The 13,334-nt window shown below is 41.7% G+C and overlaps 1 protein-coding gene across 6 annotated transcripts in view; it reads left to right on the plus strand.

Annotated features, from left to right (window-relative positions):
* Positions 1 to 13,334, plus strand: part of zgc:158464 (uncharacterized protein LOC791139 homolog) — a 95,648-nt gene that overhangs the window by 69,871 nt on the left and 12,443 nt on the right. For 3 of the 6 annotated variants that reach the window (XM_018666787.2, XM_018666785.2, XM_018666788.2), the window contains one exon: positions 8,254 to 8,400. The exons of 2 other annotated variants lie outside the window; for them this stretch is intronic. In XM_018666787.2, the coding sequence (XP_018522303.1) occupies positions 8,254 to 8,400 (147 nt within the window). The remainder of the gene's footprint in view (positions 1 to 8,253; positions 8,401 to 13,334) is intronic. One more of the 6 variants, XM_018666786.2, reaches the window with a different exon arrangement.

Here is a 13,334-nt window from a genome sequence, read left to right on the forward strand (position 1 = left end):
GACAACATCAGATTGGGTAAATTATTCAATGGATGAGCCATTTCTTTTTTGATTACAGCCAATAAAAATATGCATGGTCTGAAGGCTCATTGTGCTGTACAGTTGGGGGAAATGAGTTGCTGAATTTGTAATTTGTTTTTTACACTTGGAAGAGTAATTGAGCTTTATAGAAGTGTAAATAAAAATCTCACAGAGCGAGACGCTAAATGAAAATAATGCACAAGTATGTTTTCATCATTTAACTTTTTTTTAATACCTTTATTATTATTTCTAGATATTTCATTCATCTGTCATGTCCCATCTGTGTGCTTTGGGAAGGCTGCATAGCATTACATGGCATTTCAATAAAGCAAAATTGATTACAATACAAAGATTGAGAGAGCAATTAATCCCTTATGGTGTAGTGTATTGCTGGCAGTAGTGCTAATGGGCTCACTTGGTGCTGCTTTAGAGACCTGGAGGTGGATCTAATTTTTGTGCAATGTCTCAAACAAAAATTCTGCGAGCTGACAGATACAGTCAGTCAGTCAGTTATTCCACATCGATGGATGAGCCTTGGTAAATCTTCCCTGATGACATTGTAAAAAAAATAAGTGCATCAAATTTAATCCTATAATTTCCAGCTGGCCTGTTTGTAGATGTTAACATGACTATCTAAAACCGTCAGAATAGCACAGCGAGTGGTGAGCCATAATAACAGACGCAGCAGTAGAGCAGAGAGAGACAGAGATGATGCTGAAGTGGACTTAACTGTGATATGTAACATGTTTAAATGTGCGTTAAGTCCCTTATGTGGCTTTAAGTGGTAGCAAGCTCATGAATCTCATTTGTGGAAGAAGAATAAGAGGCTCAAGAGATCATTTGGTGCATACCTGCAGGTGATGAGAGTACCACTCTGCACCACCTACCTCCTCACTCAAAGATAGTATCACTTCTCAATATGTAAAAGGATTTTTGGCTTGCTTAGAAGATTTTAACACTTATTAACAGATTAAATGACATGATGGATGATTCATTGCATTGCATTGTGGCAGCAGTTGTGTTTTTCAGAGAGCTTGGTCGTGTTTGGGCAGGCTCAAATCAAATTGTATGTATACACTATATGTATCATTTTTCTATTTATTCATACATCATCTTTCAATGTTTTCCTACTTTTGTCACTTAATCCCTTTTTCTTGTTTACTTCTGTGTATTCTAGGCACCGAGGCCTTCATAGGAGTCACGCTGTTCTGCCTCTGCCAGTGATTAGTTAAATAAGGGATGCTGCATTCTTAATCACTTTCCCTCTCTCCCTCATTATTTTTCTGTCAAGCAGCACTCAGAAGAGTTTGTTTAGGGCACTATTTACCAACACATCCCTCTTTCACATCCCCCTTTACAGCCTGTGTCCCTCTATTGATGATGATTAATTTAATTTCCATTGGACATCAAAGTGTTGGCTGGGAATTGGAGAGATAAGTCTTTAGTGTCTTTCAAAGAAGAAAGACAAAAAAGGACTTTGATTTATTGCACGTCGTCATTTTGTGTTATGTTTAATTCAGGCGGTAATAATTCCCCACTATTTGGAAGACAGAAAAAGGAACAAAGATGAGAAAAGACATCTCTGGGACAAGCCTTGTCAGCACAGGCTTGTTGCTTTTGCAGGTGTCAGTGTAGGGCGGCCTTGGATCCAGACATCAAGAGGCTTAGAGAAAGTTTTCCACCTTTTAAGGTTTGAGCTTATGTGCTTGCACCCAAGGCTCTGATCTCTGCAACCAGCTTACCTCCAGTGTCAAGAAATTATATATTGCCTTAGAGTATAAGGCCACTTGTAAGCCAGTTTTTTTGGACTGCTGACAATCCCATAATTCCTACTTCACAAGTCACTCCTGTGTCATCCATCATGAGACTGTTTTAAGAGTCAGCTTAGAGTACCTCATCACATTTTGCCCAGTTACCCTGATCTTGTCCTGGAGATCCCCATCTTAAACATCTGGCTCAACAGCTGTTTTCATAACACTACTGGTACTGACAATAATTTTCATTTTCATTTTCTGACAATAAATTTCATTTTCACGTCTCACAGTGGCAGTATATTGTCTTGCATCCATACTCAAAGTAGGGTTATGTGCGGTTTATGAAATTGTAGACTAGAGTCAAAAAGTCATGGGCTTACTGTAAGAGCATGAGACGTCTGGACATGTTTGCTCTAGTAGCTGTGGGATCCAGATTGGGCTTGGATTTCAGGGTTGGTTAAGAGTCTTAGCTTATATTTTACTTGCTTTAGTTGATCCTGAAACTAGATATTTTGGTTTCTCACAGCAGGGCCATTTTTAGAGATACCTTTTCTGAACTTTTTTAGTTGTTGGGGCCCTCTTTAGTAGTCTAAAAGTAGTCACTATACTATGGGGAAGAATCTGGGAATTTTGCATGGAGATGTGAAACTAGAAATAAATCAGAAAATGGATAGATATGTATCTATTTTATATGTATATATATATAGTTTTTAAAAGGTCTTATTTTTTATTGGCAGAAGGTTTAGCCATTTTATCTAAACCATCCAATTTGAAAGAGAAACTAAATGTAAATCTTATACTTTCCAGCCTGCATGCTGTAAGTATCCATATATTTTGCATGTTTATTTTGTGATTTAACAATGGCCTACTGCAGTTGTTCTACATAATCGATGATAACATTATTATATTGTAGATAACATGTTTGAACAGGAGATTTGTTAACAACTTGTGTGTTTGTCCGACTGCTCGTGTTATTTGCCCAACTTGACTGGTGTGTTGATGTTGTCATTCCCCCGAGATCTCAGCAATTCAATCAACAATTACAGATGTTATCCGGTTGCAATTTCAGGCCTGATTCAAGCACCTCTTGAGTCAAAGGACCTGTTTTAAAGTCACACTAACTATAGCCCCATGTGCTGTTTCTAAAGAGCAATTTTCTTCAGTGATGTTTCTATAGTTGTTGAAAGACTTTATGGCTGTGTAATATCATTGACTAATGATACTGTTCACTGTTTGGTTTTCAAGAGGCACTTTCCTTTTCACATCAAAACCTTCACAGTTTATATTCCAACAATTATGTGGGAAATGAAAGTGTCTGCAAACAAAGTATTAACAGATAATGAAAAAAAGATGCACAACCTTACTAAAGCGTGGAGTGGGTGTAAAAAGAAAAGGGATTAAGTAAGTGCCAAATGCTGCCTATGCCCTCCCTCCCTGGTATAACGCAATAATGCAATCTGCATATAAGACTATTTGTCTTCATTAATGATAGGGGAAGGAGAGCAGACTAATGCTCCCGGCTACAGCCCTTTCTCCTCAGCTGTCCCTATCACTGCCTGCATGCTCACCTCTTCTGAATACTCGGCCTGGTGTTATTATTCACTTTTGGGCTATCTCCTGACAGGTATGCAATGGAATGTAAATTCCCTGCCTTGTTAGGGTGCTGGGAGGCTGTGTACTTGCGGTTTGGTTAATCACTCATCCTCGCTGTTGCCCCCCCTGCCCCTCCCTGAACGAACACACACACTTGCCACAGCCTCTTTTCCACCTCCCTCCTGGCTGCTGAGTGGGTGATGGATGAGCCTGAAGGTGAAGAGTGAGGAAGACACATGAGAATTTGACCACATGAAGAAGCCTGCATGTGAGGGCAAGAGAAAGTGTGCTCGAATGTCCATCAGTTTAAGCCCACGTGCTTTGGTTATGCATGTGGCACGCTCACTCACTCACCCACCCAGACATGGACACGCCGCCGTCGGAAATCTGAACCTCGTCACAGCAGGAATGGGATCGAGAGCCATTGTTACTTAATCTCCTTGCCCTCTGTTATACCTGCTAGTAACTCCTTTCATTTGGCTCCTGGCCAGCGGGGGACAATGCATTTAACACAGGAGATAAGAGAAGGTGCTGTCGCTTGCTCCCTCAGGTCTTGGGTAGCTTTATGGTTTTTTAATGAATCTTCATGGGCTTAACGACCCAGAAATCTGAGGCTCATGTCTAATGTCCTAAAATAAATAATTGATTCAGTTACAGTCCTGCACTGACTATTTGCACCAGGGTTAAAGCCAGCTGTGTTGTTGGTGCCATGGTTCTGTCTCTCTCCGCTTGGATGATCCAGTTTCCCCCAATGCTGTCTGTCACTCCGCAGCTCTGTCTCATCCTCCTGGCCTCTGCTGCAACACCCCGCTGATAACCTTCCTGACAGCCCTCTTTCATGAGCCTCAAATGTGTCCTGCCATCTTTCTCTGGGCGCTGCCACGGGTGTTATCTTCACTCACACACATTGGCCCCACACAACAGCACTGTAAACCTCCCTCACAGAGTATAGAAGCAGCGCATTGCCAGCAAGCCCCCCCTGGAAGCTTCTGCTGGCCAGCCGTCACTCACCCATCTCTCCCTTCTCTTTCTTTGCAGAAGAGCAAGGAAAAGGCCTAGCTGTCATCTCATCTCCATCACCCATTTTCTGTGCCACTTTCATTTTTGATACAAACGCATGGTCTTTCAAAACAGATCTGCGCTCTGAAAGAGATTCGGACCGTATAATGTGATGGATACAGTATGCAGAGAATTATGAGGTGGCATTTCACTTCCCCCTGAGCATTACACAGTTGTTATCTGTAATGATTTGGGTGCCGATGGAACAAACATGTCTTCAGAGGAGGCTGGTTTTGTGTTCCGAGCTCTGCTCATAATGCGTGGCATAAACATCGCAATCTTCCAGCTTGTTTTGAATATGCATGCAATTAGCCAACCAAATTAAGCAGAACTAAATTAAATGGCGTTGGTGGAAACAAGCATAGCTGGTGATTTATGGTGCTGCACTGTTTACAGTGAAGAAATGCCATGGGCTAATGAAAAGCCTGGGTAAACAAATACCTGGCTTTAAAAATAGATCTGCTCCTGGAAGAACAAAGGGAAGGTAAACTCCGATAAAGAAAAGGGACTGTTGCTCATTGTTCAAGCCCTCTCTGGTCCATTTGATCAACTGTACTGTCAACATTGCTGTGAAGCAAATAATTAATCAGCTGTAGTGTTTACGACACTCCGGCTCACTGAATGCTGGTGCTCAAACAGGGAGTGTTTAGTCCAGGTGACACCCTGCCAACATCCCACTTATACAAAGCTTACTGGACATGTGAGTGACACATGAAGCTGTTTCTGGATTTTTCTATTCAAAGTCCTAACACGGCCATGTTTGTGTAGTTCATGTGGGTGGCAGGTACTTTGTCGATTTAGAATTGTTAATAGCCTCTATTCCTATGTCATCAGGAGGCATTGTGTACTGATATGGATTGAGGATTATGCAGACGAGAGATTTCATATTGATCCAAATGCAGTCAGATTAGATGACAAAGATGTGGTAATCTTTGGACATATTTACATATTCCCTCAGAAATAGCCATTAGACTCTGCAGGATCTCTGTGTGTTCTCTTGTTATTGAACACTGTTTGTATATGTTCCACAGAGGGCAGTGCACTGGGGGCGGATATATGAAAAATCTGTGGCAGCTTGATGAGCCCTCAGGGTCAATGTGTAAATCAGCTCTAGTGTGTGTAGGCGACTGCTGTTATCACCATAGTCCTAAATTTGAATTTGTCACTGAATTTGTCTTTGAAGAATGCTACAAGCTGTAAAGATGCACTCATCCGTGCGGCAACATGGCATCTACAGCCAGTGATTATTCACGAGGGCCTTGGGACTGGCAGTATTTTTGAATATGTTACAAGGTGCGGGAGAATCCAGTCACCCCGAGTTTTGCAAAAACAAAGCACCTGGCTATTGAATCAGTTTAATTTTCACAGTGCTAAATGCTATTATTCAGCTGTGCAACCAAGCGAATCTGAGCCACACACTCCCACATCGTCTCCTCGTCCTCACTGTGAGGCTGCAGAGTGCAGGCAGCTTTCTGCTCCCCAAACAATTACACTCTAATCTGCAATGTGAAATGAGTATTAGGCTTTTAATCTCATAGGAAGAGAGTCCCCTACTTCACCCCAAAGTAGAGGAAGTTATGTTATCTTTCAGAGTTTCTGACCTTCTGTCTCCATCCCCCACCCTCCGTCGCCACTGCACCACCCCACATCTCTCCCATCAGGATAGACAACGAGCAGCTCCTCCTTGCAGCCACCTTTCTCTAGATTAGCCCCCTGACACCACAGGCCCAGCTATTTAATTGCTTGTTGGACTGAATATTCTCCAGTTTCCCCCCCTTCATCTAGCTCGCAGATATTGCTTCTCATTAGCATGTCCTGCACCACCCTGTTGCAATTCCTTGCAGGGTGGAAGACAGACAAGTCCATAAAATTATGCTCATCCTCCCACTGAAAACCAGCCTGTGTACCAGCCAATAAAAGACAGTGACACACTAATGGTTATGAATACAGCTGCATTCTTTTCATCTCAGGCAGCTGAAGTAGCACTTAGTCAACTCTCTTTAAATGAGGGGGTGTTCATCTGAATCAAAATGTGACTTTCTAAAACTATTACAAAATAATAGCTGTCCTTCATTTAAGATTGACTTATTAGCAATCTTGAGCTCTTAACAGATATACTGTATTAACGTTTAATACAGCAAACAATGAATGTTATTATAACCAATAGGAATAAAAAAAACATCTCTTACAAGAAGTCTGTAGCAACTTATGGGCGTGTCTTACTTCTTAAGTTAAATTGGGCTTGATCTCATTGATCTCATGCATCCAAATGTATTGATCTTTTTTTTTTTTTGTTTTAGTATCTTTTTTCAATTCTTGTCATTTTTGGAATCTGCATCATTTTTTCTTAAATTAATTTTGGGCTAATTACAGGGGCAACATCCATTCTTTCTTCTTTCCTCTCCCTTAGGAAGCTTAGAATAAGCACTGTCACCATTTTTGAGACTTCTTCATTTTTGCTTTAGGGCACTGTCTTCCGTAAGCACCAACCAGACTGATTAAATCACACCTGAATTCAGTTTCTTTTCCTCACTTTCACCCACTGCAGTAAGATTTCCAGCACCATGGACAGTGACATTAAATTGTTCTTAATAACACTACGACTTGCCTTGCTGGAAGATCCAAGTTGGATATCGATCTTAACCTCCAGAGGAGCATTCAATAGCTCTCCAAAGCTGCTACTGCTGGACTGCAGTTCTTTACTAGCCTTGGTTTTTAACACTAGCATTTGCTTGGAGGATGAAAAAACATTCCCCTTTCCATCCCATTTATTAAGTATCCCCAGCTATTTAACAAGTGGCCCTCCCCCAGTGACAGATATGCTTTTGCAAGAGTGCTCAGTTTACCCTGGTAATACCCGTGCTGGACATTATTTAAGGGGCAAAGCCTGGGGAGTGTCCACTGCCAGGATAGATTGCTCCGAGGTTTGTTCCAGTGAAGGATATTGTCTACACTGTTGTTTATCTTAATATAGAGCCTTAAGGCCTTTTTTTATAAACTGCGCACTAAGAATAAGAGCAGATTGTATGCTGATGTACTGTATCAGTGACTATCTGTAGCTGAGCTCTAAGCAGCTTTATATTTTATAGTATATACCTTTAAGGCACAGCATTGTATTATTTGTATTATCTCTATAGTAAAGTCTGTCATACAGCACATCATGCATTATGCATCATGCATGAAAACTGGGGATTCTGAACTTTTCATTGCATGTTTCTGGTGCATCTCTGTATCCAAAGGTGAGACTAAAGTTAGCCTAGGCTGGGTCTGACCTTGATCCTGAGGATAATTCATGCTGGGACAATGGAGAAGGGAAGGTCCAAAAGGCCTAGCTTCTTACATAGGATTGACATGCTGAAGCATTTCATTGAAGTTGGCTTAAGAATTAAAATCTATATACTGAATACAAAACTTTTTAGATGCTTTTTGTAAGTTTCAGCCCTCTGTACTGAAGCAATCTGTGTATTTTAATCAACCTGCAACTTAATCCAAAGTGGAACCAGCTATCAAAAACCCAAACCAACTTTTAGAACTAACTTATCTTCCTTTTCAGTCCTGTTGTATTCTTTCCTTTTCTAGTCTACAGCTGCTGCTGATTTTTGGATCACAAGAAAACAAAACATGTCTCTACCACAATTCTGGCATCTCCTGCTCTTATCTGTTTTTCACTTACCCACTCTTCCTTTTCTCTTTTTCTTCCCTCTGTGTTTTTTATTTGTCATTGCCTCCCTTTCCTCACTCCCTCTGTCGTTGTCCATTTATGCCTCTTGTTTCTGTCCTCTCCCTCCCTCCACCTCTCCTCTGGTGACTTGGGCGACACTTGCAGTAGAGATTAAAGTGATCAAGGACCTACCATGGCCCCCTCCTGTCGGGCAACTCAACACCAGCCCTCCCCTGGTGGAGGAGCTGGAGTCTCCCTCCCAGACAGCTCAGCCCTCGCCAGGTCAGACAAGCTGTGACCAGCACCACCATGGTGGGTGTTGGTGTTCACATTGTCCAGTGTCTTTCCCATCAGTTACCCCCTCTGTCGGTCTGTCTGTCAAACCATCCATCAATTCAACGATCCATCAATCCATTTGTCCAACCATCCATCTTCCCATCCATTTGTCCATCCATCCAACAATGTCCCCCTGTGTGTCTATCTGTCTGTTTGGTTTCATTAATGAGCACTTTGAACAGTAAAGAGTTGTTTGTGTGCTCCCACTAAACCACCAGCGTTTAAGTGTGTTAGGTTGTATACATGTGTGTGAAAGCATTCCCTTGAATTTGCTGGTCAGTGATGACTTACTTAAAGGGTTTACATCTTTTAGAGGCACTGTATAATATGACTTTAGGTATTAGCTCAGTAATGGCTGCACTTTTCCATCTGGATTACATGTGGCAGAAAATCACTAACTCTTGTGCAGGTTTTAGGGCTGAAGGCTCATTAGTTTTAATTGTGCTGAACTGCCTTCTGCATGCGTAATTGCCATTCGCTGTGACCCCCATTTCCTCTTGTCAACATACTCATAACCGTCCCAGATGTCCCTCTGGCCCACTGTTCTCTACAAGTGGCTTACATGAATTGAAAAGCCAAACTCATTTGAGGCTATTTCAGTTCTTGACTTGAGTCTCCTCACCTCAGGTTTAGCCGTATTTACCATTTTACCAAACACAATGGACAAGTAATTCATCTATTTTCAACCAATAGAGCCTTTAGTTGATTTTTGAAGGCCTTCCACAGACTCACACTCTGAACTGCTGTAATTACCCAGGGAAAAGGAGGACGTGTAGCAGAACTAATGCCAGGAATGGGATTTCCCCTGGCAGAGTGGGAAGACTTAGAGTGAGGCCATGTAAGAGGACACCGCTGTGTGCTGTAGGCGAGGACAGGGCAAGGAGTTGATTTATGTCCATAAATCCATGGGAAAGGTTCTGGTTCCCTCTGTGATGTGAGTGGGTTTAAGATTGGCGTCCAGCTGTAAAGTGATCCTCTCTCTGTCTGAGCCAGTATGGCCCCACTCTACATCTCTGGGGTCAAAGGTCAGTTTGGCAGACACAGGGGGGAGCTGATGGCCTCTACGACCCTTGTGAATACAGTTACAATGCACTCTCTTGACCTCAGCATGCAAGCAGACCCTTAGTCACACACCAAGACATTACTCATCCATTATACACAGGATTGCTTATATACTCAAGACTGGCTCAGCCAGGGTAAAGAGCTAAGAGCCTGTATGTGTTTCTAAAGACTGTTGTGTGGTTTACTCTAATATAGACCAGGAAAAAAATAATATCCATTACAGTTCAGGGAAATCTGTCTTATCTTTTCAGCCTCATTATGAAAATTTAAATGAGGCTTGACAGGGCAGATATTACATCTACATATAAATGGAGGCCACTTTTGTCTCAGTGTAATGAAAAGCTTCTGGCTTTGTTTTTTGACATGAATTAATTATCTACACTTTGAAGCCTTTCTCTTACCTTCTCCTTCCTATGATCTACAGTGAGAAGACTAAAAAAGGAGAAAAAATTAAAAGATATCCAGATTTAATTTTTGAACCACTAGCTGACACATTGTTGTTCATGCCTTTGTCTTGGAAAACCTAATTACAGTATCATTTTGGGATTCATATAAAAGAAGAAATAATCCTAGATGGCAGAATCATCAGAGATTAAACTTCTGGGCTTCTGGGCATCCGACAAATCATTATTTGAGCTCCCAATGCACATAATTAATATCAACATAAAAGTGAGCGATTTATTTAAAGGTACCAGTTCCTTGGATGCATTGGATGCATCACACCATGCTGAGCACTATTTTCAGTGTGTAGCACATTCTAATGAGATGCAGACCTGTTAATCATTTCACACATCCTAGCTGGAAAACTTAATTTTCACCTCACAATACAGCGGCCGATGACTCGTCTCACCCCTAAGACTAGTCATCCTTTTTGATAGGAGTACCATTAGTAAATGAGAATTAATTAGCCAGATTAATTAGAGGAATTTGCGCAGGAGTGTGTGCAGAGAGGGAAGAGGAGTAGTCAGGTTGTTCAGAAGCCTCGATGATGAATGTAACCACATTTTTGGTTTTGTGATTTTGTTGGCTCTGCAGGGAAAACAAGCCTATTTAGAGTGACGAGAGTGACACCCTTGAAAAGTTAACTTTTTGTCAGGCATTCTCATGTGACTAATCCATTTAATTGTGTTTTCTTACTTGAGTTCTTCTGGCATTATTTTGTTTTGTATCGTGCTGTGTTCTGGTGCATTGTATCGCAGCACGTCATGTTGTTTTGGTCGCAGTGTAATCATGGAAATGTCATTTTGACCTCTGTCTTTATCTGTGTCCTAGCCAATCAGCCTCCTCTCTCACACACTCTTCCTCCCCAACCTCTAATTTTTTTTATAAAGCTCTCTAAAGGAAGCGATGTGTCTGAAGGGGGCAGGTCTTTCAGCCATCAGTCACCATCTGACTGACAGTTCAATCTGATACACAGATTCCATTTGCTGCACTTTACAAGCAACAATACTGATAACATAGACACACACACACACACGCAGATGCCCCTGCACATTTACCTATGTATCTTTGTGTGCACATGTGTGTTGCTGTGTTGCTATATGTGCACACTCCTGTCTCTCTTAAGCTGCCTCTCAGGGCTTTTGTTCTCCTGTGGCCCAATCCTCTCGTCAATCTCCTGTCGGCCATGTCTCGCGCTGTGTGCTCCAGAGAATGAAAGGGGAATGACTTTGGTTCACTCCCCTTGATATTCAGCCGTAAAACATAATTCTACAGCAGTTTGAAGCCAGCACCGGTGAGATGGCTCTGGCAATCAAAGCAGACACGGCACCTTTCGCACTTGAGCAAATAAAATGATAGCTTTTGTTTAGTTTGGAGGCTCTCTCTTCAGGGTAATACTCTCCTTGTAGAGCTGTGCACTCTGCCTTTGGAAAAGTCTCAGCTCTGACAGGAAAGGTTGAAGGGGTGAGTTCCACTGAGAATAACCACTCAACCCTTTTCCAGGTGCGGGAGGAAAAAAGGGTTTAATCAAGGTCAAATAAAGCACTGATTGTGTTGAATTCAGGGGAAAGGGAGGAATTAGTGTGGGTGCCTGTAGAATGGAGGAAATGTGAAGTGCTGAGGTCAGGCGGTTGGCTGAGTGGGCTGTAGATACACTGAGAGATGGCCTGTGTGGGGAAAGCAAGATAGCAACATTCATCCTTATGCCACAGTAGCAGGAACCTTTTCCAGCCTGGTGTGTTTAGATCAGAGGTGAACTGAAAAAAAAACATGTAATGTTCAAAGTATATTTTATATATGGACATATAATTTAAGCTGGTTACGTCTAACAGTTTTGTTTCAGGAACATAATCAGTGACTGACCGATAGCCCAGCATCAGGACCATCAGAAACAGTGGAGATAACAGATCAAAGCTGTTACTGCTCTGTCTCTCCTTTCTTTTCAGGGGAAATTCCTCCACAGTCCATTTCCCACTATCTTTTTCTGTCCTTGACGTGTAAAAACGCAGGGAAAAAGACAGAGTGAGTTAGAGAGATGGGGCCCAGAGAGCGTGAGATGGAAAGATCAAAAGAGAAGGTGAGCGGGGGAAAAAACGGAAGGGCCAGACATATGCAAACAGGAGGAGAAATTGGAAGTGAAGGACAGAGAGAGAGCAATTGGCTGCGTCTTCATGTTGTGATCTGTCAGCGTTGACGGGGGATGAGCAGAGCAAACATGCATCTCCCTTGTCCCCTTGGTCAGTTTCCATGGAAACGCTATTTTTCTCACCCTTACACATATACTGTATGTTCATCCCACTCGCACTGTATTCCCAGCAGTCGGCATGTGGTTCAAATGGACTGTATGAAAAAGTCGAGAAGTAATGACATCTTTCATGTGGACTTACGTGCAACACAGGAGCATCATTTGACTGCCAGTAGTCCGAGTGTCAGACCCTGAGGAAGTGAAGCTTAAGCTCATAGTCTGACACGAGTCTGAGGTTAGAGCCACAATTTACCCAGCTGTCATGCAACAGTACAATTTGGCTGTCATTTTAAGACTCAGCCATAGCCCTATAACGAACAGAAGTGCAGAGGCCAGGATAACAACGGTAGTTGGAGTCATTTGGAATAATCATTTCCATGAGTTTATGTTTAGGGAAACGCATCAGTGAGCGCAAGGCCAGTGAGTTCAACCTCGAGTTGAGTGTGGAGGTGAAGGGGAGCCCCTGGTGGATGGAGCTGAAACAACAGCTTTGTGTCACAGCATCTTGGTGTTGGACCACGATATCTCACTAGCCGTGCTGGGACCCAGATCCTTTACCTTGGTAAAAGGTAACAGTGTAAAAATAGACCTTGACAGACTAATTATAGTTAAGTAAAAGGGAAGAACTTTTTTTAACCTACATAATATACATTTAGATAGTCTGATCCTCTGGTTTTTCCACATAGAGCTGAGGCTTCTTCCAGAGGGTACAATAAATCTGAAGAGTTGTGAAATGATTAATGGGGTAGGCAAAGAAGAAAAAATAATGTTCTTGTATATGAATGTTTAAAAAAAAAGTTTCTCAAATCTTTGCTTTTTTTCTGAAATAATACACAATTTTACATCTGAAAAGGCCACAAAACCAGATACTGCTTTTTTGAAAGGGCTCACAAGCCAAAAACATGAGGACCTACTGGTTAACTCTGTAACAATTTTAGACACTTTATAACCTTTTTATATAAAATCTGGATGTGAAAAGAAGCAGGTAACCATGATTACGGAGTAAAAAGTACAATATTTCACTTTGAAATGTAATAGAGATGAAGTATGATGTAGCACACAATTAAAATGAAGTTGAAGATGTTAAAATTACAAAGCCATTTAGATCACATATAACTCACTTTGAATTTAATTTCTTTCAAATCCTGTACAATACTTACTG

The sequence above is a fragment of the Lates calcarifer genome, linkage group LG2 (genome assembly GCF_001640805.2).
Source record: "Lates calcarifer isolate ASB-BC8 linkage group LG2, TLL_Latcal_v3, whole genome shotgun sequence".
Taxonomy (NCBI): domain Eukaryota; kingdom Metazoa; phylum Chordata; class Actinopteri; family Centropomidae; genus Lates; species Lates calcarifer.